The 25409-nt window shown below is 50.9% G+C and overlaps 1 protein-coding gene across 1 annotated transcript in view; it reads right to left on the reverse strand.

Annotated features, from left to right (window-relative positions):
- The window catches only part of LOC144258216 (uncharacterized), a 970182-nt gene that overhangs the window by 224157 nt on the left and 720616 nt on the right, over nt 1-25409 (reverse strand). Inside the window, exon 6 of the mRNA XM_077806620.1 lies at nt 6442-6849. Coding sequence (XP_077662746.1) covers nt 6442-6849 — 408 coding nt within the window. The remainder of the gene's footprint in view (nt 1-6441; nt 6850-25409) is intronic.

A 25409-nucleotide genomic window follows, 5' to 3' on the forward strand; every position in this document is an offset into this window, starting at 1 on the left:
CTGTCCCAAGCCACCCCTTGGGTGGGAATCTTAAAAGTACCAAGGTGACTTAGGAGCAGAAACCCCCACAGACCTTCCGTGCAATGGGCACCTGCCCCGCACTGAGCAGGACTGAAACTGCTGCAGGGATCTGCTATTTCCACCTGCCTGTAAAGTCCAGCTTTCCCCAGCACATTTACTGCAGTGCACTCGGGTCACTGTTTCCATGGCTGACAGCAAAGAATCGCTCCCAGTTTCCCTTCTATCTGCAGCACGATTAGCCTGTGTCCGTGGTTAATGAGGTGGATCTAGTTGTCGATGGTTATTCATTCCCCACCTGGACAATTCACACAGTCCCTTTCCTGCTCAAATCCCCAGCACCTCCGTGATCCCGGTAGCAGGGGTTGGGTTTTCCCTGAGGCCCTGAGATTTTCAGGGTCCTTTTTTCCCTCCACCTGGAGTGAACTCAGCTTTTCCCCCATCCCAGACACTCCATGAAATAACAACAAGCAGCGTAAAGAAAGCAGGGAGGGAACATCTCCCGGCCAGGGCTAGAGGTGCCCAGGGCCCCCTGCTTCTCCATTGTTTCCATCGCAGAAGAGGAAGGTTCCTTGGAATTTGACACTCTGCTTTCCACAAGGGACAGAGAAAGATCTTGATGTTCCTGCGTCTGCGCAAAGAAAATTGTCCTTCTGTGTGAAAGAGAGGCAGGAAATGGCCCCACGGTGGGACAATATCCTCAGGATTAAGAGCAAAGGACTCAGGCTGAGAACTGATTTAACTCCACTCATCTCATTTAACTCCTCTCATTAAGAAGTTGTCTTCCAGGGAGAGATAGCAAACTTGTGACATGAATCCAGACCCTGGGGCTTTGGGCTGCTTTAACTCTTGGAAAAAACATGAACTTGATTCAAGAAGGGAGAGAGGAGAAGCCTCAAGCTGCCTTTGGTCCAAGGCTGGTGTGTCCTGGACAGTGGGAAACATCCCTCACTGCTGCCAGGGGATAGGTGGCAACTGGTGACGTCCCAGGGCTGGGATGAAAGGGGAATGTTGCGTGGACTTTACCATACACGCCCCATCCTGCTTCTCAGAGCCCACAGGAAAGCATCTAGAGATGGGAGAGCCATTCCTCAACTGCATTCTCAGGAGAAGTCAGTAGCTATCCTTGAACAGACACTCAGGAGAGTAACCACGGCGGTTCTGCAGAGACATCTGGTTGCCAGAGGATCCATCTAGGTTAAGGAGTGCTGGGGCATCTGCAGTTTTTGCAGTGGGGAGGAGTCTCGAGGTCACACGTTGTGGGTAAGCTGGGACATTAGGGACTCCAGGATGTGAGGCTGGTTAAAATGGAACTGCACAAAAAACCTCCCCCTTTGCTCCCTGCTTTGGCCTGTCCCTGTTTCATGAAAATCTCCATCTCTACCCCGGCTCTCAGAAACCCCCTCTCTCCCTTGGGTATTTTCATGGTTTCTTTTTTTTTTCATGGTCTTTTTCAAAGATTTTTTGCCATCGAAATGATCAAGTACATTTAAAATGAGAAAAACAATCAAGCAACACATCTGCATCTCCTGCACCAGGCATGGCATCGTGTCTGACTTTTTCTCCCGAAAAGTCCAGGCAGGCAGCATCTCCCCCACATTTACTGCACACCAGGCCCAGAACTGAGCTCCACTGGCAGCAGCGAGGGGGGACGGGTGGGCCTGAGCTGTCTGGGGATTATTTTAATCTATTTTTCGGAGGATGAAATCCATGTAGCTTCCACTTCTCCGTCTCTCCCCAGGAAATAACGTGTCTGTGCAAGGCACCCAAACATTTCCACAAGAAGTGAAATGAAACGGCCACACGATGGCATCAGAACCTAAGACATGAGAAGCCATGTTCTTGTTCAATGTGCATTGAAGCTGAACACAAGGGAGGTGTTTTTTCTTTGACTTCTAGCCCCCCCCCACACTCTAATCCACTCGACACCCCTTTCCTCCCACAGCCAGGAATAGAACCCAGGAGTCATGACTATTAGCCCCCCTAATCTAGCCCACTAGATCCTTCTCCCTGGGACAAAGGAGAAGCTCTGCGACCCTGTACTGTCCCTTTGCCTCCCTGCTTGTGCGGCACTTGAAACCCAATGGGGTTTCCTTGGGCAGTTTTCAATCTTGCTCCCAGGGAGGATGTAATTTTAGGTGCAGGTTCCAAACAGTGCAATGAACCAGCCAGAAGGGGCAGGAGGTATCGGTGTAGGAGCTATTGAAATAATCTTAGCAACGTACGTCAGGGGAACCGTTATTAATGACGACAGGTTTCAGAGTAGCAGCCGTGTTCGTCTGTTTCTGCAAAAAGGAAAGGAGGACTTGTGGCACCTTAGAGACTAACCAATTTCTTTGAGCATAAGCTTTCGTGAGCTACAGCTCACTTCATCGGATGCATTCTGTAGCTCACGAAAGCTTATGCTCAAATAAATCGGTTAGCCTCTAAGGTGCCACAAGTCCTCCTGTTCTTTTTTTTTAGTTATTAAAGAAGTGTCAGGAAAAGGTCAGAATGGGATCGTCTCAGTGTCACAGTAGAGGGCTCTGTGATGGTTTTCAATTTGTCATCCCACCCTAGCCACCACGTAGCACATGTTTGAACCTCTTCCTCTCTTAGCGTTGCTCGTTATCAGAGAAGGGGAGAGAGAGTGAGCCACAGAAACACAGACCTAGTGACTGAAGGAAACATTTCTTTGCTCTTTGCTTGGCTCTGTCAGTTATTTGGGTACAAACTCACACCGCACCCACTGTCTCTGCTGGGCTCAATGGGCAGGAAGAGCTCAGCTGTCAATGGGACTTGGGGAGCTCGGGACATTACTGTGGCTTAACAGGGAAATCCTTGCTGATCTTAAATACAAAAAAGAAGCTTACAAGAAGTGGAAGATTGGACAAATGACCAGGGATGAGTATAAAAATATTGCTTGGGCATGCAGGAGTGAAATCAGGAAGGCCAAATCACACCTGGAGTTGTAGCTAGCAAGAGATGTTAAGAGTAACAAGAAGGCTTTCTTCAGGTATGTTGGCAACAAGGAGAAAGCCAAGGAAAGTGTGGGCCCCTTACTGAATGAGGGAGGCACCCTAGTGACAGAGGATGTGAAAAAAGCTAATGTACTCAATGCTTTTTTTGCCTGTCTTCACGAACAAGCTCAGCTCCCAGACTGCTGCCCTGGGCAGCACAGCATGGGGAGGAGATGACCAGCCCTCTGTGGAGAAAGAAGTGGTTCGGGACTATTTAGAAAAGCTGGACGAGCACAAGTCCATGGGGCCGGATGCGTTGCATCCGAGAGGGCTAAAGGAGTTGGCGGATGTAATTGCAGAGCTATTGTCCAATATCTTTGAAAACTCATGGTGATCGGGGGAAGTCCCAGACGACTGGGGTGTATAAGTCCCATTTTGGGGTGTATAAGTAGGGGCATTGCCAGCAGATCGAGGGATGTGATCCTTCCCCTCAATTCGACACTGGTGAGGCCTCATCTGGAGTACTGTGTCCAGTTTTGGGCCCCACATTACAAGAAGGATGTGGAGAAATTGGAAAGAGTCCAGTGAAAGGCAACAAAAATGATTCGGGGTCTGGAACACATGCCTTATGAGGAAAGGCTGAGGGAAGTGGGATTGTTTACTCTACAGAAGAGAAGAATGAGGGGGGATGTCATAGCTGCTTTGAACTAAATGAAGGTGGATCCAAAGAGGACGGATCTAGGCTATTCTCAGTGACAGCAGATGACAGGACAAGGAGTAATGGTCAAGTTGCAGTGGGGGAGATTTAGGTTGGATATTAGGAAAAACTTTTTCACAAGGAGGGTGGTGAAACACTGGAATGGGTTACCTTGGAAGGTGGTGGAATCTCCTTCCTTAGAAGTTTTTAAGATCAGGCTTGACAAAGCCCTGGCTGGGATGATTTAGTTGGGGATTGGTCCTCCTCTGGGCAGGGGGTTGGACTAGATACCTCCTGAGGTCCCTTCCAACCCCGATATCCTAAGATTCTATGATCATTTGGCCAACAACATGCAGCAAAGCACCCAACTCAGTTGCATGAATGCTCTATAAACCACTCCTCAATTATACAGAGACACCAGCATATCTCCACAGCTCTCAGCCTTGCACCTCAGAAAGGTACCATCTTACACGGCTCACGGCCTTCTCTTGAAAAGTGTAAGCTCATTAATTAGTTCGCCACTTCATCAAAAATAAAGGGGACATGAACCAGCCTTTGTCATGTGAGCAACTTTCCCAAGCACTTTGGACAAACTCAGGAGTAAGTATAAAATAGTAAAATAAGTTTATTAACTCCAGAAAGTTAGATTTTAACTGAGTATAAGTATTGGTCACAGAGGTCAAAAGTGGTTACATAACAAATGAAAACAGACTCCCAGTCTAAACTCTAATTTGAATATACTAAGCAAGAATTGGATCAAACAGCTTTTCTCACTCACTGGTTGCTCCAGGCCATGTTGAGTTCTTAATACACAGGCTGAATTCCCTCTCAGCCTGGGACCAATCTCCACAGTTCAAATTCTGAGTCTTCCAGACAATCTTCCAGGTGTTGAGATTGGGGAAGAGACAGGCCACGTGGGGGTGTCTTTGACTCTCATACATATTTTTTCTCCAGCTGCTAGGTAGATTCTTGCCGTGATGCTGGGGTTAGTTAGCCCCCAATATGGAGCAGCAGTTTGCCTCCTGCACCTTGTGGTAGGCGTGTCACAGCTCCTTCAACTTTGGCCCCGCACGGCAGTGTGTCCCTGTCATGGCCCCTTTCTATCATGCATCACGACCAAACCACAGACTCTGGACTCAGCATTCATGTATCCTGCAGTCTGAACTTGGAATCTCTTACATTCCCTCATTGGCTACCATCATTTAACCAACACGGAAGTGCTTCTTGTCCAGCAAGGCAGCCAGTTTGGGACCCATAGGCATGGCATGGCTCTGAAGGAATCAGCTGTTTCTCTCTGTGCTTCAGGAAACTTGGGATCCAAATGGTAAAAGACAGTTGTTCCCAGTTTCATCATGGCATCCCTTAGAAGTGTGAGCAATTCCAAAAACAGTTTACCTTGGCCACAGGTCACCATAGCGTCCATCTCTGGGGTGAAAATCAACCACTAAAACCTCTCATTTCTACCTGAGTTCTTGTCAAATCTTTGACCTTAGTTGTAGCAATTTTACACGGCTCTGGCGTAGAATTCTTCACCAACCACACAACATACCAGTAGTGATACTGAGGTATAACTCCCCCAAATATGCCCTTTTGTTTCTTTAATCTGGTGGCACAGATATAAATAAGAGACTAAATTCAGGTGCGGCTTAGAATCCCTCTAAGACACCAAATGTCAGGTATCTACTCAAAATGGGTGTCTTTCTGCAGCTCTATCACATTCCTCATGGATGTCATTTACTACACATTTACAGCATCTCCCAGGAGGGAGCTGAACAGAAATGTCACTTCCATTTTTCCCATCTCTACCTAGGAAGGGATTGCATTTCCCAAATAAGAGGCAACATGCACCTGATTAGGAAGGGAAGATCTTCAGGAGCAACCTCCTGCAGGGCATGGGCCACAACTGCTTTGGGAGGCAAATGAATGGGTCTTTTGCTTAGTTCCAAATCATTTAGTAGGGAATCCTCTTCCCAGCCCCTTCGGGAAATATTGACCTTACCAATTGAAGAATAGGGGGATAGAGATGGTGATGGAGAATCCCTCTGATTTACCCTATGTTCTTCTCTTGTTACAGAGGGGAAAAGACATTTTTCCCTATCCCTTCCCTATTCCTGCTCTTTGTTATACTTCAATATATTTTAAGGGAGGAAAACGGGAGTAAAAATATCTGCCTTCAGGAAAACCTGAAGCAACAGCGCTCTGATGAACTGTGACAACTGGGAATGAAACAATATGATCCTGGTGGGGGAACTTGATGACTAACAATTGTTTTTAAATGGGGGAACGGTATAACTGTGATGCTCAGGCTTTGTTTAGACTAGGACATGTGATGGAGTTTAGGTCAGGTCAAGGGGAAAGCTAATGCCAACCACTGCACCTCGGCTGCATCTGCACGACAACTGTAATTGTCTTTTAACACCAAAATCACTCACTTGAGCAGCCAACGCCATGTACAGTCCTAGTGGATGTACGGCACGGGTAGTTTTTGCCTCAGTGTAGCTTGTTGGGAACAAACCTCTCTCTCCCCCACCTGGAGCTGATGAACATTCCTGGCTGGAGGGACACACGCTCCTTTGACCCAAAAGGAAAGGAGTTGATAGAAAACATCACAGGACTGACCCCAAAGAAGGGTGAGCTGCAAAAGGCAGGAGCAGGCAACTCATCTGGGGGAGCTGAGTAACCACAGTGAAGATGGGGCACAGATCACTACGTGGGAATTAGCAAATGTGATTGAAAAGAAAAAAATACCTTTGGCCAGCCCTAGTCAAGGCATTTGTTACAGATCACTCCTATGTGGATTTTCTGATGTCTAATAAGGGTTGAGCTCCGATTGAAGTGTTTCCCACACTCAGGGCATCCATAAGGTTTCTCACCCATGTGGATTTTCCGATGTGTAATAAGGTGTGAGCTCCGCTTGAAGTGTTTCCCACACTCAGGGCAGCCATAAGGTTTCTCACCCGTGTGGATTTTCCGATGTGTAATAAGGTGTGAGCTCTGCTTGAAGTGTTTCCCACAGTCAGGGCAGCCATAAGGTTTCTCACCCGTGTGGATTCTCTTATGTGCAATGAGATGCGAGCTCCGCTTGAAGCATTTCCCACACACACAGCATGCGTAAGGTTTCTCACCCGTGTGGATTCTCTGATGTGTGAGAAGGTCCGAGCTCCCTTTGAAGCTTTTCCCACACTCGAGGCATGTGTAGCGTGTTCCTTCCAAGTTCATTCTCTCACGTGTAATAAGGTCTGACTGGCTTCCGAAGTTTTCCTCTGGCCTCTGCTGACTCTCACAGGCTTTTGTTTTTTCTGGGCGTGCACAGCTCCCAGAATCATTCCCTTTGGACCTTCCTGACAACATCCCATGGGCTTCTACTCGCTCAGCATCTTCCTGCTGGGGTTCCTCCTCGTTTTCACTCACCATCCCAACACCTGACGGGAGACCGAGAGAATCCAGACGTAAGTCTCTGCCTGCGCCAGAGAGAAAGGAAATCTCAGAGAGAAGAATGGAAAAAGGGATGAAGGAACCAAAATGTGTACAGGACAGATCAAACCTATCAGGAGCTGATTTTCCCTTCAACCTTCCCCAGAGGAGAGAAAGGAAGGGATCAGTTCTGGGTCCATATCTCAGAAGAAATCTCAGGGGACAGTGAGATTGGGGAGGGACATGCTGCCAGTTGTCAGTCAGGATAGGTGGGAAGCCATGAGTTACCTCTGCCTAATGATTCTACATCTGCAGGGAACAATCCTGAACTTGGAGAGCTCACAAGGTCTTTGTAGGGCATCCCAAATGTTTCCTGTATTCACCAACAGTTTTGGGGTTGGTTTAACCAATGCCTCACCTATGCAGGCAGCTCTCGGGAGCACTTTTTTCTTAGAGCCATGAAGGTCTGGGACCCACGGCTCCTCCCCTCGTTCCAGCTGCGAGATCACATCAGTTCTGGAAACTGGAAACCCTGCTCAAGGCAAAGAAAACAAGGGAGGTCAGTGGAATTTGTGGGATACTTGTCACAAAGAATATTCCATGCTTTTAAGCCCAGCTCACTTTTAAGTAGTAACGTCCCAAGGCCGGCTTCCTTGGCTCAAAGTGCCAGGAGATGATTATTATCAATCATATTCATTACCTTAGTGCCTAAGGGCCAACTAACAGTGGGTCCTCATTTTGCTAGGCACAGTACAAACCAAGAAGCGTTGATGGCCTGTGTCCTGAAGAAGTTTCAATCTAAATAGACAAGGCAGACACAGAATGGGGGAAGGGGTAGAACCCACCAGCAGAGTGAACTCCGTGAAGGCAGAGTGGCAGATCTGATCAACACAGGCCTAGATCTTGAGACGATCGGATTTAATGTTACAACCAGGGCCGGTGTTTTCCGGAAATTGTCGCTAGGACTGCATTTTTTCCCAAAATTACTCTTTGTTTCTGGAATCACCGTTAATATCTGGAATTGCTGATCAGAGGGTGGGTGGGGCATGCAGGGTCACAATCCCCCAGATTTCTCCCTGGAGACACCCGTCTCCTCCCCAGGGCACAGGCTGGCTGCGGTTGAGACTTGATGCCAATTTCTTCCCTCCTCATACAAGTCTGGGATCGGCAGTGGGACGCCAGGCTCTCTCATCATGCTGCAGAGAGGACGGCACTCACAGCTGCTCGCGGTCGTGTCCACAGCACCTCTCCCCTGCTCATCTGCCCTTTACACAGCTGGTTCATGCCCCGTCTCTCCAGCGCACAGCTGGCTCTAGGCTCTCAATGCCCAGTATCTGAGCCCCACCGCCCCCACACAGCCGGCTCCTGTCCCCTCCCCCCAAGGCACTTTCAGGCTTTAAAGGATTAGATATTGCTCACGTTTCTCAATTACTCTCTTTTCATTGCCTGCAAACTCTTGCCCTAATTATGACTGTTATCTGTATATCTAAGCCAGCCCTTGAAAGCATGAATTCTTCACAGACTATGATGCCGAGATGCGCCACATAATACCAGGAAGGGCTGCGGGATGGGTTTCCTGTGCAAGCTGGTATCACTACGGGGTGATGAATGCCAGATCTCAAGGCTGGTTATGCAGAGCTCCACCTTTTGAAGCTTTACCCAATGCAGAAAGGGGTAGGGACGGATTTCCCCTCATTCAGGAGACTGAAGACGACAGACTTTTGGGGGATAAACAGCTGAGTTTGAGCTGACTGAGGGGGGTCTTTCTGGGCTACAAACTCACAGGACCTGATAACCACCAAGAGGTAACCCTTTAAGAAAGGTTTTAATACACTTTGGAACCCATCAGGGATTCCCATGAGGACCGCTGAGCGAATGAAGGGAAACACGCATTTGGATGCTCTTCTTCTTTTATGAGAACGGTAACAGGAAGGGCAGGGATATCACTGAATGCAGGATCTCAGCAGTACTAGGTGTCAGGAATGCACCATATTGCAGCCCATTGGAAAACACAATCCCAACTACACATATAAAATGATGGGCTCTAAATGAGCTGTTTCCACTCAACAGAGGGATCTTGGAGTCACTGGGCACACTTCTCTGAAAACATCAACTCAGTGTGCCACGGCAGTCAAAAAGCAAAGAGAATGTTGGGAATCATTCTGAAATGGATAGATAAGAAGACAGAAAATATCATATCGCCTCCATATAAACCCATGGGACACCCACATCTCGAATACTGCCTGCAGATGTGGTTGCCCCATCTCAAAAAAAGATATATTGGAATTGGAAAAGGTTCAGAAAAGGGCAACCCAAATGATTACAGGTATGAAACTCTTCTGTTCCGGGAAAGATTAAAAAGACCGGGACTATTCAGCTTGGAAAAGAGACAAAGGGGGGATATGAGAGAGCTCTATAAAATCAAAACTGCCGTGGAGAAAGTAAATAAGGACGTGTCATTTACTCCTTCTCAGAACACAAGGACTAGGAATCACCCAATCAAATTAATAGGCAGCAGGTTTATAAGAAACAAAAGGAAGTATTTCTTCACACAATGCACAGTCAACCTGGGGAACTCCTTGCCAGAGGCCGTTGTGAAGGCCAAGATTATAATAGGGTTACAAAAAAAAAACAAAAAACACCATGAGAAATCTATTGAGGACAGGTCCGTGAATGGTTGTTAGCCAGGATGGGCAGGGATGGTGTCCCTAACTTCTGTTTGTCATAAGCTGTGAATGGGTGACAGGAGATGAATCACTCCATGATTCCCTGTTCTGTTCATTCCCTCTGGGACACCCGGCGCTGGTCACTGTCGGAAGACAGGACACTGGGCTAGATGGACCTTTGGTCTGTTCCAGTGTGGCCATTCTTAAATACTAGGGAATCTAATGAGTCCAGTGCAATGGGAGGGAGTAGGAAAATCCCTGGGTGTGGAGAACACTGGGAAATTAGAAACTATCATTCAGAAGCAACAGACTCTAAATAGTCTAGAAAAGCAGAATGTGAAAAATAAGAATCGGGGTCATGTGTCTTCAGGAATGAGGGACTCAAAAAACCAAGTCTGCAGAGAAGAGAGATTGTGGCTATTGCACATGGGGATGGGGGGAGCAACTCTCCAGGTCTCAAGGATTTTCACCAGCAACCGAGGCCATTGTCCCATGCACGGGGCAATCCGGAGCAGTGAGGAGTTGTGTCATCTGTAATCCTGGCTAAGTTTCAATGCTCTGCTGCTGGAGCTCCCTTGTCTGGATTCCCCCAGCGACCATTCAAGGTCTGTGTGATCAGTAACCCTGGACCAGCCGCTCTGACCCCAGCAGCCTGCTTCTTACACCCCAAGCACATTCTGGTCTGGGTGGAGAAGGCTCAGGGTTTGAGAGAAGGCCAGGGGTAGGAAGCTTCTGTTCGTTATGCTGGATCTAACCCCCCCTTTTACTTGTGCAAACAGGAGATATTTCACACTGTGCGATTCTGCTCCTGTGCTCTCTTCCCACAGCGTTCAGCAGCAGGGGAGGGTCTCTGGTCGTGTGTGTGTCACTGGCATGCTGGGGTGATGCTGGAACAGGACAGAGCAGAGGTGGCATTGTGGGGGTGGCGTGAACCTCATCTCTTCCGTTCCCCTTCCAAGAACCGAGGGGACAGGAACCCTTACCCAGCCAGGTCACATTCTCACAGGTCTCCTGCATGACGTCTATGGAGAGGGCTCTCTGAGCGGGGTCCAGCAGAGCCCCCTCTTCCCTGGTGAAATACACAGCCAGCTCCTCGAAGGTCACCGGCCCCTGAAAGAGCAAGAGCCCCCCACTCAGGACCTGCTGCCCCACTCACGGCCCCACTATTCGTGAGGGAGAGGAGCCAATCAAACGGAAACTCTGGGTGGACCGCAGTCAACAGAGTCCCACCCCCACCCCGCTCAGAGCACCCAGGAAACACCAGGGGGAGGGGGCGAAGAGACACCCCTCCTCTCTCCCAGCAGATCCATCACACACCTACTAGCCACAGACTGATACCGGAGATGCTGCCCCGAGCTGGGTCGAGGGAGAGATCTCTTGTAGGAAGCCCAACACCCTCCTCCTTGTGAAAAGAAAAGGAGGACTTGTGGCACCTTAGAGAGTATCCAATTTATTTGAGCATAAGCTTTCGTGAGCTACAGCTCACTTCATCGGATGCAAACTGTGGAAAGTTGAGAAGATCTTTTTATATACACACAAATCATGAAAAAAATACCTCCTCCCACCCCACTCTCCTGCTGGTAATAGCTTATCTAAAGTGATCACTCTCCTTACAATGTGTATGATAATCAAGGTGGCCCATTTCCAGCATAAATCCAGGGTTTAACAAGAACGTCGGGGGGGGGGGCAGGAAAAGACAAGGGGAAATGGGTTACCTTGCATAATGACTTAGCCACTCCTAGAGCTGGATATGAAGCAGGGGAATCTCCCCTCAGCCTGACTGGTGGCTTCCCCCTTCGTATTTCAAGGCACACACTGGTTAGTTGGGTGAGGCTCCAGCACTAGGAGTCTGGTCCTTTTTCCCAGCCCCATCTAGGTAGGTTATTTTCTGTTCACCAGATTGGAGCATTTCCACCTCCGAACCTCATGGGTCTCTTCCTAGAATCTAGGCCACTTATTAAACAACTCCCAGCAGGTCTGCCACCCCCTGGCCTCCTCCCTTTCTCCACCCTGTGCATTTCCTGCCCCGCTCCAACCTCCAAACCAGACGGTGCAAACCTTCCCCTCTCCCGTGTATTTCCTGTCCCTCTCCCTCCTGCAGGAACAGATCAGAACCCCCTCAATAATCCCTACCTGAGCTGGCTCCTCTGCAGCCATGTCGCTCCCTTGTCCCATGGGAGGACGGGATGAACCGGAAAGAAACATGAGCGTCATTCTGCAACCTGGCTGGGCAAGAAGGGCTGTTGTGGAAGTTTAGGAACGGGCATTAGTTCATTTCACATCACGCTTCCCCCAGGCTCTTTCCTTGCAGAGCAAGATCAGAGATTCTGCCGTGCTGAGAAAATGCTCAGTCTCTGGATTACAGCAGAGACCTGGCCCCTCCTGCCAGGCTAAGCCCACAGACACACTTTTAACCTCCTTTCTCCCTCCCGCATCCCAAAACAAAGTCTCTGAACGCAATCCGAGAAAAAAGCAGAACCAAAGGAGTCCCTTTCGAGGATTCCCTCTGACACTGACCTCACGGCAGCCACACCCCAGCAGGAGGGACATGGAGTCAGGAACTGGGTTTTCCTCTCTCTCATCCTCATCTTGTCCACAGGAAAGTGATTCTCCCCACAGTGCAGTAATACATCTGTCTGGGCAGATGAGAGAGCTGGAAATCTCTTTCAAAACTCTTTTATCCCACGGACCCTGTCAGTCTCTCTATCTCCTTTTCCCTGGGCCCTCTCCATGCCTGTCTGCTAGGAAACTCTCATTCCTGGGTTGTTTGCTCCCCCATGGCTGGATTTGCTCCTGCAAATGGCAGGAGAAATGGGGTGGGGGGCTGTTTCTGTAGAGTCATTTTATAGTCCTTCACTGCCTGCCTGGGATTTCCCCATTGCCTGCCTAGGACCCCCACCTGCCCTCCACCAGGATCTGCCAGCCCATTTGCCTGGGACCCCCTCCTCCTACCAGCAGGACCCCCTGACGCTTTACAGGAGGACCCCTCACTCTGCGCCAGGGACCGCCCCACCACAGCTCTGTGCACTGGGCATGGCAATGGTCCCAGGAGCCAGCTGGGCAATCCCAGACAGAGCCCCTGGCACAGCACCAGGCAGCATCTAATCCCCTGCCCCACCTGCCCAAGAGACCCCCACCCCCACTGGTCTGCAGCCAACAGGCCCCCAGCGATACCCACCTCCAGGACCCATAGCCTTAGGGCTGGGCACATCAGAACTACCCCCCGAAACCCCAAACCCTCCAGAAACCACCAACCTGACTAGGGTCCCTCCTGCCCAGCCACCCAGAGGCCTCCCCCTACCACAATGTCCCTTCAGCTCCCGCTGCAATCTCCCCTCACAGACACCTGCCTCCCCCAGCAACAGTGTTCCCTCACAGTGTCTGACAAGTGGACAGAAAGTTATCACCACCCCCTGCTGGCCAGTCACACAGGCAGGGGGAGCCCGGGGGGACGCCTCTTTAACAGGAGAAGGGAAGCCATGGAGGGCCAAAATAAGTAAGACATTTCCATACTCTGTCACTGGCAAATAATGGCCACCGTGGATCCACCCCAGAGTTGGCTACAGCTTTGCACTGCGGGAAGCCCCCCCTCATGGAGACCCTTTGTCATGGGGTTTGGGATATTTCTGGACCACGCTGCACTCAGAGGGACCTCCTCATCCCCTGCCAGCTGGAGAAAAGAAAAGTGTCCAGCCAACTCTCCTGTTACCAACTGGGAACCACCCATCCCCCAAACAGGGGGAGGCCCCTGGCTTTGATGGGTATTGAATATATGGCTAGTCTCTTTGATCAGCAAACATTTTTAACAGAGAGAAAGGAGGGAACAAATGATTCTCAAAGGAGAGGGAAAGATGATCATTGTTGCAGGGGGGTTAATTTCCCAACCAGGATGGAGAAGGACTCAGGACGACAGGTTCCCCCCAAGGAAGGACAATGTGCTAGGATTTAGAGACATGGGGAACAACCCCAAACCCAAGAGGATTTTTAATTGACGTTTGATAATGACATCGTAAGAAGGAAACCTGAGATTGGAGATCAGTGTTCAGAAATGAAAGAAAAAGGGTGGAAATCTCAGGGATTTTGGATCCATTTATGCAAATTATAGAGAGGGAAGTGGAAAATGAGAGGGATTTTATAGCAGTTGTTGATAGGAGGTAAAAGCTGAGTGTATTTCCCACCACTATTTGGTCAATGAATAGAGCGGAAATGGGCAACCTTGGCAAACGTTTTAGATCCATATTCAGGAATCTGAGAAAAGGTGTCAATCTGAGATTTTCGTCGTAATTTATAATTACAGAGACAGGGAAAGCTCTCAGGGGCATATTCAATTAGAAGGAGACAACTAGAGTCAAAGTGGGGCAAACGTTGACGGTATTTTTAAGAATCTTTGAGACGTACAGAGAAAACGTGTCACAAACTACGCAACTGAGAACATGGGATAAACGCCAAGACCGGGGGGGATTTTATGTGGCTATTAAAGAACTAGCTGGAAGAGGGGGACCGTTTGTGATATAAAATCCAGCCTGTCCAATACATAAACAGAAAATGATGGTCCCCCCCCCCACGGCCCCCGTTCACCTGGGCAGCAGCGAGCCCTCTGAGGGGCTGACTGAAGGGGGCGGGGGGGGAGCTGGAGGGCTCCCTGGGGGCGGGGAGGGGGCGGCAGTGGGGGATGGGCAGGTGGGGGGCAGTCACTTTCCTGCCCCCCCCGCCCAGCGCTCCCCACCCGGGGTCTCCCACTCACCGGGGCGGGTCCCAGCTGGACAAAGCCCCCCCCCCGGCAGGGCACGGGGGGGTTAATGACGGGCCCCACCCCGCACAGACCACAGAGGGGAGCCGCAGCTGCTCCTCCCACAGATCCGACACGAGGCAGCGCCTGGTCTGCTCCAAGCCCCGCCCCCAGACGCTGCCCCGCCCCCTTACGCTGCTCCCCGCTTTCGCTGCCCCGCCCCCGGTCTGCTCCAGGGCCCGCCCCCAGACGATGCCCCGCCCCCGGTCTGCTCCAGGCTCCGCCCCCAGGCGCTGCCTCGTGTCGGGTCTCTCGGAGGAGCAACTGTGGCTCCCCTCCGGGGTCTGTGCTGGGGGGGCCTGTCATTAACCCCCCCGTGCCCGGCCGAGGGGAGCTTTCTCCAGCTGGGACCAGCCCCGGGCTCTGCCCGCCCCCGACCCGGTGAGTGGGAGACCCCGCGGGGGGGGGGGGAGCGCTGGTGGGGGGGCAGGAAAGTGACTCTCTGCCCCCGGCACGGCTGGGATGGGGGGGGGCAGAGACTGGGGCCCGGCGGGCGGGGTCCATTAGGGAGTGTTGGAGGGGGAGACGCGGGAGTTGCGGGGGGTGGGGTTTGAACTGTCTCTGTGCAGCCAGGAAATTCCCGGGGGGGAAGTGGGGGGCGGCGGGGGAGTTAATTGGATCCCCTTCCCCCCCCACGGGCACGAATGCCCCCCAGTTTTCCCCTTTTCCCTCTCGGAAGCTCCCACGTGGTTGTAAACTCCCCCCCACCCCCCCCCCATTGATCCGCTCTCTCGTCTCCCCTGATCCCCCCCCGTCTCTCCCTCCTCCTCACATGTCCATTGAAACTCCCCTCCCGTGGGGGGGGGGCGGGATTTCCCTCCCCCCCCGTTTTATCCGCAGTTATTTGTCCCGGTGTCGGTGGGAAGTTGGAGCCCGGAGCCATCCCCCAACCTGGCTGCCCCGGCGTGGGGGTGGTAGGAGACGCCGGGTCTCTGCCGGGGCGGGGAAGGGAGGAGACGTGTCCCCCATGGGGCTGCCCCCGATCCTGGCTTCCCAGTCCCACTTGCTGCCCCCAACTGGCGCACCGTTGCCCCCAGCCCCCACCTACCTCCCACCTGCCGATCCCCCACTACCGCCCCCTGCCCTCCCCCAGGGAGCCCTCCAGCTCCCCCCCCCCACCCCCTCCAGTCAGCCCCTCAGAGGGCTCCCTGCTGCCCAGGTGAACGGGGGCGGGTGGGGGGGGGGACGATCACTCTCTGTTTATGTATTGGACAGGCTGAATTTTATATCACAAACGATCCCCCTTTTCCAGCTCGTTCTTTAATAGCCACATAAAATCCCCCCCGGTCTTGGCGTTTATCCCATGTTCTCAGTTGCGTAGTTTGTGACACGTTTTCTCTGTACGTCTCAAAGATTCATAAAAAAGTTTAGGGGGACTTGTGGCCCTTAGAGACTAATCAATTTATTTGAGCATGAGCTTTCGTGAGCTACAGCTCACTTCATCGGATGCATACCGTGGAAACTGCAGAAGACATTATATAAACAGAGACCATGAAACAATACCCCCTCCCACCCCACTCTCCTGCTGGTAATAGCTTATCCAAAGTGATCATCAAGTTGGGCCACTTCCAGCACAAATCCAGGTTTTCCAGCACAAATCCAGGTTTTGCAGCACAAATCCACCCTCCGCCCCCCCCCCCCCCCCGCCCCAAACAAACTCACTCTCCTGCTGGTAATAGCTTATCCAAAGCGACCACTCTCCCTACGATGTGCATGATAATCAAGGTGGGCCATTTCCAGCATAAATCCAAGTTTAACCAGAAAGTCGCTCTGAGTCCTTCTCCATCCTGATTGGGAAATGAACCCCCCTGCAACAATGATCATCTTTCCCTCTCCTTTGAGAATCATTTGTTCCCTCCTTTCTCTCTGTTAAAAATGTTTGCTGATAAAAGAGACTAGCCATATATTCAATACCCATCAAAGCCAGGGGCCTCCCCCTGTTTGGGGGGATGGGTGGTTCCCAGTTGGTAACAGGAGAGTTGGCTGGACCCTTTTCTTTTCTCCAGCTGGCACGGGAGGAGGAGGTCCCTCTGAGTGCAGCGTGGGTCCAGAAATATCCCAAACCCCATGACAAAGAGTCTCTGTGAGGGGGGCCTTCCCGCAGTGCAAAGCTGTAGCCAACTCTGGGGTGGATCCACAGTGGCCATTATTTGCTAGTGACAGAGTATGGAAATTTCTTAGTTATTTTGGCCTTCCATGGCTTCCCTTCTCCTGTTAAAGAGGCGTCCCCCCGGGCTCCCTCTGCCTGTGTGACTGGCCAGCAGGGGGTGGTGATAACTTTCTGTCCACTTGTCAGACACTGTGAGGGAACACTGTTGCTGGGGGGGTGCATGTCTGTGTGGGGAGATTGCAGCGGGAGCTGAAGGGGCATTGTGGTAGGGGGAGGCCTCTGGGTGGCTGGGCAGGAGGGACCCTAGTCAGTTTGGTGGGTTCTGGAGGGTTTGGGGTTTCGGGGGGTAGTTCTGATGTGCCCAGCCCTAAGGCTATGGGTCCTGGAGGTGGGTATCGCTGGGGGCCTGTTGGCTGCAGACCAGTGGGGGTGGGGGTCTCTTGGGCAGGTGGGGCAGGGGATTAGACGCTGCCTGGTGCTGTGCCAGGGGCTCTGTCTGGGATTGCCCAGCTGGCTCCTGGGACCATTGCCATGCCCAGTGCACAGCGCTGTGGTGGGGCGGTCCCTGGCGCAGAGTGAGGGGTCCTCCTGTAAAGCGTCAGCGGGTCCTGCTGGCCGGAGGAGGGGGTCCCAGGCAAATAGGCTGGCAGATCCTGGTGGAGGGCAGGTGGGGGTCTGTAGCCAGACAGCCAGCCCCCCCCAACGCCCTCAGACCAGCATTGCTGGAAACACAGGAGGAAGCTGGAACAGGGCACTTAACATATATTCCAGCACAGCCTTTGAAGCTGTGAAAAGCACAGGTGTGCTGCTACAATGTGCCTCTGGGAACAGATACAAGGATTAAGCTCACAGCAGGCAGAGGCCCTTTGACAGACATGGCTCTTAGCCCCTACTAAATAGCGTGATGCACACACCCCAACATCCTACGTGGGAAAATATTTACCCTGATAAAAGAAATGTCCAGTAGTCGATACTTATTGTTTCTCTCCCTTGCAAGTGTAAACTACTCTTGCGAAAGCTGGCGTCACCCAGACAGACCAGCCTCAATTTGGCATAAGAAAGGAGAAAGAGAATAAAGGAGTACAGAGGTCTAAGTAGGGGACCTACAGCACCATGATTTTGGAGTGCTTTTCACTATCTATCTGCTGGTCAGATAAGTGACAGCCTCCCAAGGCTTCTGCAGCTAAGAGGGTCCCTAAGCCTTGTCCCTTATTTGTCTTTCTGCGGAATTGAGTGACCGATCCTGGCTTGGCACCGCTGGAATCGAGAGATGCAAGGAGGGTAAGAAGCACCCACACCTGATCTCCTGTCTTTAGTATACACATATTTTGAAATAGAGCTCTATACTTTGTTTTCTTTCTTTGGGATTGTGGCTTCAGTTTTGTAACATGTTTGTGTGTGTAACATCTCGACATTTAAATAAGTAGGCACTAGCAATTTTGAAACCACATGATTAGAATCTAGCTTAATAAATTTTGGTAACCATTTGTGCATAAGCCTGACTTGTTTTCTCTGGTTTACTGGAAAGCAGCTAACACAATGGAAGAACCTCAGCCGTTTTGGCTCTAAAGCCTGGCCATGAGGTGAGAATACTAAGAGCCTAGCGTTGAGTTGTGCCGCCTCCACGGGGCAAACTCTTGGGGCACCTGTCAGTCAATCCTGGCTGCCCGCTGCGAAGGAGCTCTGAGCTCTAGCAGTTAAAGTCACGGGTGTGGAGAGGCTCTTTGTGCTGCCATTGGGGCACCTGTCAGTCAGTATTGACTGCCCGCTGCGAAGGAGCTCTGAGCTCTAGCAGTTAAAGTCACGGGTGGTTAGGACCTTGGGGCATCCGTCAGCCTAGCCCGGGCTGCCTGCCGCGAAGGGACAGTGCGTCCTAGCGGTTAAAGTCACGGATGGTATAAATGGGCATAGCTGGCACCTCACCAAACATCCTTGGCCGTCGGCTAACGGTCGTGTGGCGAGCAAACGCGCAGGTGGGTGAGATAATATCTTTGACTGGGCCAGCTTCTGCTGGGGACAAAGACAAGCCTTTCTGGGACCTGCATGGCTACAGCTACGTAGCAAATGCTCATAAGCCATGAATTAGTTCTTCTTTCACACTGGAATGCATCACTTTTGGTGTGACACCAAGAAATTATTTATTAGCCCGTATAACCGTTTCTTCTCCACATGTTGAGATTATCTTTCGGCTGTAATGCCATCCTGTATGAAAATTCCAAATGGCCAATTAGAAAGCACCAAAATAAAGAACAGCCAATTATTAATCTGCCTCACCCCTAGCCCTGCCCAGGATCTCTGCATTGGTTTAGAAAATATTTTCACATAGATATTTGCAAATTGGGAAGTTTTAAATTGTGTCAGCTTCCGTCTAGAAAGAGAGAGTGGTAAGCTAAATTGCTCCAACACAGAATTCCCCATCTATGTGAGAGAAAGAATTAGAAAGAAATCTGGAAAGTGAATCCTAGATAAATGATTCTGACCTTTCCTTTGAAATGCTCGGTGCAATAAATCAGTGAATATTCCCATAAGTAAACTCCTGTAAGTGACAGAAAAGAGGGCATGGGAAAAGGCTGTCAAATGTTGTGTTAAACTTTAATTCATGAGCAAAATTGTTTGGCCATTAAATTACAACCCTAAAATATTGTAAAAGGAAAGAAAAATGAACAAAAAGTGTGGGAAATATGGGTGTATTTCAGCAAAGGGCTTGGAATGGAGGAAGACCAAAAGTGATCAGTCGGGGGAAAAGGCACTGTTTCTGCCTAGTTTTAAACCAGGGATATTTTGTGTGTCAAGCAAACATGATAACCACCACACTACACTACAATCTATGACAGAAACCAATTGTGCCCAGTTTTGGATTTCCCCTTCTAAGGCTTTCTCAGCTGCCAGTGTATATCCGCTCCCTCAGTTTCCTTTGAAGAACAGGACAACAAAGAGCTTACTTTCCAAACTCAGGCAGGCATCAGAAAAGCTGCAATGTCTCATCCAATTTGCCTTTCTCACAATGAGGCCAAAACGCAGGCAAATCTCAAAGCAAGAAACCTCACATCCACTCCACTTCTCCATGGACATTTCCCTGCCAGCTCCTCGGGAGCAACCAACAAGACAAGAAACCAAAATGCAGTAAAATCAAGGGCACGTTTCCCACCACAGGTTTCACTGACTGCGAAGGGTCATGTAGAAATGTTTTGCCTTTTCATACCTGAAGACTTGGTTATTCTCTCCTTCCCTGAACTGGAATGGAAAGCGAGGAGATAAGTGTGAGAACAAGCACTCCTAAGCAAAGGAAACAAGACACCCAGCATATAACCCATCAGCAGGAGATTAAAACCTGGGCTACACTACACAGTTAGGCCCGCCGACAGCATTTTAGGTTGTCCTAATTACCTCACGGGGCACACTACAGCCTTGTCCCATCTATGTAAGTGCCCTGCTACACCCACATAGTAACTCCAGCTCCTCAAGAGGCACGGGGATTGCGTTGGGGTCGTTAGGACAACACAGTGTCTGTGTAGACACTGCCTGACTCACAGGGGCTGCTGGCTGTCTTGCCAATGTCATGGCTTCCGGCTGGCTCCCTTCATGGCTGCCCTCCGCTCCCTGATCCCAGCGGGGCTGCACCTGCCTGGCTGCTCGTGGGGCTGCTGCACGAAAGCTCCCGGCTCCCAGCGCAGGGAGCCGAGAAGCCTGAGCACTTGGCCCCCGCCCCCACTCCTGGCTGGGAGCAGGCAGGCAAGAAGCCCAGATGGCCGGCTCCCACTCCAGGGAGGAGGTGGGGAGTCAAGAGCCCAGGAGGCAGCTGGGCTCCCAGTGGGCAGCTGCGCGGAGTGAAGAGCCCCGTTTCTCAGCCCCCCCACACTGCCCCTCTTCATTCGGTGGAAGCACTCCTGGTGAAGACACACTCCGCCGACAGAAGGAGGGGAGTGGGGAGAAACTCAAATTAAGCTTCCGCTTCCTCCATCAGGATCATGAGAGCAACGGAAAGAAAACTCAAGAAGAACAAGCGTCTTCTCCTTTCATGCACCCCATCACAACCCTCCCTGCTTCATTTTCTGCCTGAATTTCCTTTTGAAACTGCAACGGCTGCTCCAGAAAACAATCATGTCTCTGAATACACAGCAACATCCTGAGGATGATAAAAGTATGAAGGAATTCATGGTCCTTTGTGACATAATAAAATAAAATAATAATAAATAATTAACAATAATTAATACATTATTATTTCTATTGCAAGATTAATCTTTCTGTTTTGCAGATTCAGCTCTACATTTATTCTTGTTGCTCTTTGCAATGTATCTATCTATCTAGGCAACAGTATTTCCTGTTGTTTCAGGTGGAGCACTCAGCGTGTTATGTTTTTCTGACAATCTGTGTCTCGAAAATTTTAGCCAATATGCTTGGAAGTTCCAAGAACCATCAAATTACGAAGGAATTTGAGGTCCTTTTTGATATTACCATTTATCAGTAGTTATTATTTGTAGAGCAAAGATTAATCTTTCATTTTTTTAGATCCAGCTCTATGCTGATTCTTGTTGCTATTTGCCATGTATCTATAGCTATCTAGCTATAAAGGCAACCGGTTTTTGCTCTTGTTTCTTTGTATTTGTACACTGCAACTTTACAGCCCAAGCCGCATGATGCTGATTAATGTGACACTGGCCAGCCATGGGTGATTCATTGCACTGTAGACGAATCCTAACGTTATGTCTGCACAGCGATTAAAACACCCACCTTCCCCCGTTCGCCACGAGTTTTCAAAGATAATGGCCAATGGCTCTGTGATCACAGCCGCCAGTTCCTTTAGCACTCTCGGATGCAACTCGTCCGGCCCCATAGACTTGTGCACATCCAGCTTTTCTAAATAGTCCCGAACCACCTCTTTCTCCACAGAGGGCTGGTCACCTCCTCCCCTGCTGTGCTGCCCAGGGCAGTAGTCTGGGAGCTGACCTTGTTTGTGAAGACAGAGGCAAAAAAAGCATTGTGTACATTAGCTTTTTCCACCTCCTCTGTCACTAGGTTGCCTCACTCATTTAGTAAGGATTTTCATTCTCAGACACGGTGCACAAAGCAGGACTCAACCCTCGGCGTAAACTGAGTGAGCCGCCCACAGATTCTGGCAGCCCCAATGAGCCACTTGGTGTGAGAGCTCGGACCTGCCCCTGTCCCAGAGGGAGGGGGTCATCTGCGAGGGGACTCGAACACTGACCTATCAGCCCTTCACACCCAAACTTTCAGTCACTCTATTATCAGTGCCTCTGAGTGTAATTTAAACAACAAGAAGAGCTACACTGGGCTAGACCAAAGGTCCATCTAGCTCTGTTATTTGTCTTCTGATAGCAGCCAGTACCAGGTGCCTCAAAAGCCACTCCTGGGAGTTGAACCCAGGATCTCCTGTTTAGAAGACAGGTGCTTTAAACCAGCTAATCCATGGTGCCTTCATCTGGCTAACGTATGGTGTCTGCCCACACCTGACTCCCTGCCAACCCGCACTGGGCCCTGACAAGCGTTTCTTGTGTTTCGATTCTGTAAAGCAGAGAAGTGGGTGAAGTTTTACTCCCAAGGTGTGTGTGTGATTCTTTGGACAGGTCTATCCTACAAAATTAAGTCAGTAACAACATTACTTTGGGGTGTTAAAAATTTTACCTTCCCTGAGCAATGCAGTTATATCAGCCTAATCCCGGTGTAGATAGCACTGGGTTAACAGGAGGACTTCTTCCCACCCCACTCTGCCTCTTCGGCTGAGGTCTGCTGGTCCACCTTTCACTCGCTCCTCTCTCCCCGAGGCCTCCTTGCCGGCTGCTCATTCCTCTCCGCCCTCTACCCCAAGGTCTGCCCGCCACCCACACCTCTCTGACCCCTCCCCTGAGACCCACCATGGCCGCCGCTCCCACCTCTCAGCCCCACCCATGAGACCCACCCAGCCTGCGACCCGTGCCTCTCCGTCCTGCCCTGCCCACCACTTGCACCTCTGTGCCCCTCCCCTGAGGCCCACCCTGCCCACCTCTTTCTTCGTGCTGCTGTTGTTATTCCATGACACATTAAAGATGGAATGAAAAGCTGAGTTTCCTCCAGGGTGAGGAAAGGAAGGAGACACCAACCCCCTGGCAAAGCTCTGTGCCCCACAGAAAACCTGCCCCCTGCTATTACAGTCACTGATGTACTGGGGATATGACGGGAAAGGGACTGTCTGAATTATCGAGGCAGGAATTTTACAACAATCTACAGCAACATCACTGGCCACAAACACACTCTCCTCATGCTCCAGCCAGAAGGGAAAAGAGCAGGAATTCTTGTTCAGCCCTGGGCACACTTACACAACAGCACAGGAGTGAGTGTGTTGTGGACGCTGGTCTGAGGAAACAATTGGAAACGATCACTCAGTGAGAAGAGAACTAGAGTGTCGTGAGAGCGCTCTATAAAGCAAGTAGTTGTGGCTGAGTGGTTAAGGTGGTGGACTCGAAATCCCTTGGGGGATGGGGTCTCCCTGTGCAGGTTTGAATCCTGCCAACTACGGAGGAAGTTGTGGCTCTTTAGTTTCAGTGCCTGAGCATCCTTGACCCCAGTGGGAGCCAGGCTACGTCTCTACACGACAGAGTTATGCTGCTTTAGTTAAAGCGTTTTAATTAAGCCGCTGTTGCATGTCCACACTAGGCTGCTTGTGTCACCGGAGCACATCCAGGCTAGCAGCTCTTGGATCGCCACAGAGAGCAGTGCATTGTGGGACGCTATCCCACTGTGCAACTGGCCGCAGGGTGCTTTGGGAAGGGTTTGCAATGCCTCGTGGGCAGCCACACAAGGCAGGTTTCTCTATCCCATTGTTCCATGGGCATCCGACTCAATTGCCAGCTGCTTTTCAGCTGCCGTGGGCGTGCTGGGCAGAGAGTGTGTGTGTGTTGGGGACAGACAGTGTGTGTGTTCGGGGAGCGTGTGTGTTGTGGAAGAGTGAGTGTGTTGGCACGCTGTCCCTAAGTTCAGACAGCTGCTGGAAGCAACCAGTCCTGAGTCAGGGGGAGGGGGACACCCCAGTCCGGAGTCAGGGGGAGCAGGACAGCCCTGACATCAGCCCCCACTTCTCGCACTGGCTCAGCACAGCCCAGCAGTCTCTGTCACATACACACACTCACACACACTGCTGCCTGCCTGGCTGTGTGTCAGGGTGCAGGATGAGGAGGGTTTAGAGGGCCATGGGCCCAGCACTTTTTAGCAGCCCTAAGAACGGACGACGGAGGGGGGAACAAGGTGGAGCCTTGGGGGAAGAGGCGTTCTGTGGGTGTGGCCTCAGAGGGAGGGGTGGCATCAGGGAGAAGGGGCGGTGTGAGATTGGGGCCTCAGGGACAAGGGGCGGGGTGAGTGAGGGCTGGGGGGAAAGGGGTGTCATGGGGGTGTCAAAGGTCGGACGCCGGTGGCCCCCCCCACTGTAAGGAAGATTCCACCACCCCTGCTCTGGGTCTCAGATGTGATGAATTTGTCCGGTCTGAGACAGGCGTTGCTTGTGAATGACAGTGACCCCTTTGCCAATTGGCACCAATAAGCTTTTGTCGCACATTGCGACGGGGCAAGGCAAGACAGCTATAGTTAAGTAGTGAGGAACAGGTATTTTAGCCCCAGGCTAAACAAATCCTTGGTACTATGGTAACCAAACGGCAGTTGTTTCAGGTTAATCAAGACACCTTGGGCCAATTAAGATCCTTCTAGAAAGAAGTGGAGATAGCTAGGTTGATTGGAATACCTGAAGCCCATCAAGGCCTGGCTGGAACTAGTGAAAAGCCTCCCAGTTCGTCAGTGAGGCGCGTGTGTTAGGATCTGTAGGAGGAAGCCGTGCTGTTGGAGGAACCAAGCAGTGCAAATCCACATCAGGTGCAAGGAAGGAGCCCCCCTGAGTGGGGGCTGCTGTGGGGAAGTGGCCCAGGGAATTGTACACGTCCTATTTCCCAAAAGTCAGCTACCATAGCTGCTACTATTAGGGTCCCTGGGCTGGAGCCCAGAGTAGAGGGCGGGCCCGGGCTCCCCCCTCCCCTCCCCTCCCTGATTAATCATGGATACTGGGAAACAGAGATTGTGCGACAGAGGGTTGCTTCTCCTCACCTCCCTTGCTGGCTTATGATGGCTCAGTAAGCTGTGGCCCTTGCCTCTAGAGAGAGAGAAGGGCTATGTGGAGGGTCACAGTGAGCCTCTGAGGCTAGCAAAATCCACCAGGAAACGTGGGACCCATAGAGACAAGGACAGAGCTTTGTCACAACATGCACTGAGCTATACCCTCACACCCTGATATAATAGAAAGGCCAGCACAAAAAACAGAGAAAGGAACAATAAGATACTAAAATAACAATGGTTGGAACTCTCCATTTCTCTCAGTCTTTGGGTGGATGGGTACTAAGAGCTGTAGCTACAGTTGAGGAACCAGGCGATCGGACAGCTGGCCCAGCCCTCCATACTAGTACCTCTCTCACATATAGGGAAATGGGTCAAAATTGGAATTCATGTCATGACTCACTTCCCATAGGGGATCAGTCTGTCTCAGGCTCTGTCTATACTTCAAACACTGGAAGTATTCTTCTGACAACCTAACACTGTCTACGCTGGGGCTGAGGTCACATTAACTACTTCTCTCAGTGGAGTGGACTTTTCACACCCCTGAGAGAGGTGGCTACGTCAACATCGCTTTTCAGCAAAGACCAGACTTTAGACGGCTTATTGACCTAAAAGGTAATGGACTTCAGCCTTTTCCTTGGTGGTTGAGGACTGCAACTTTCCTACCTGCTGAACACATCCTACG

The sequence above is a fragment of the Eretmochelys imbricata genome, chromosome 28 (genome assembly GCF_965152235.1).
Source record: "Eretmochelys imbricata isolate rEreImb1 chromosome 28, rEreImb1.hap1, whole genome shotgun sequence".
Classification (NCBI taxonomy): Eukaryota; Metazoa; Chordata; order Testudines; family Cheloniidae; genus Eretmochelys; species Eretmochelys imbricata.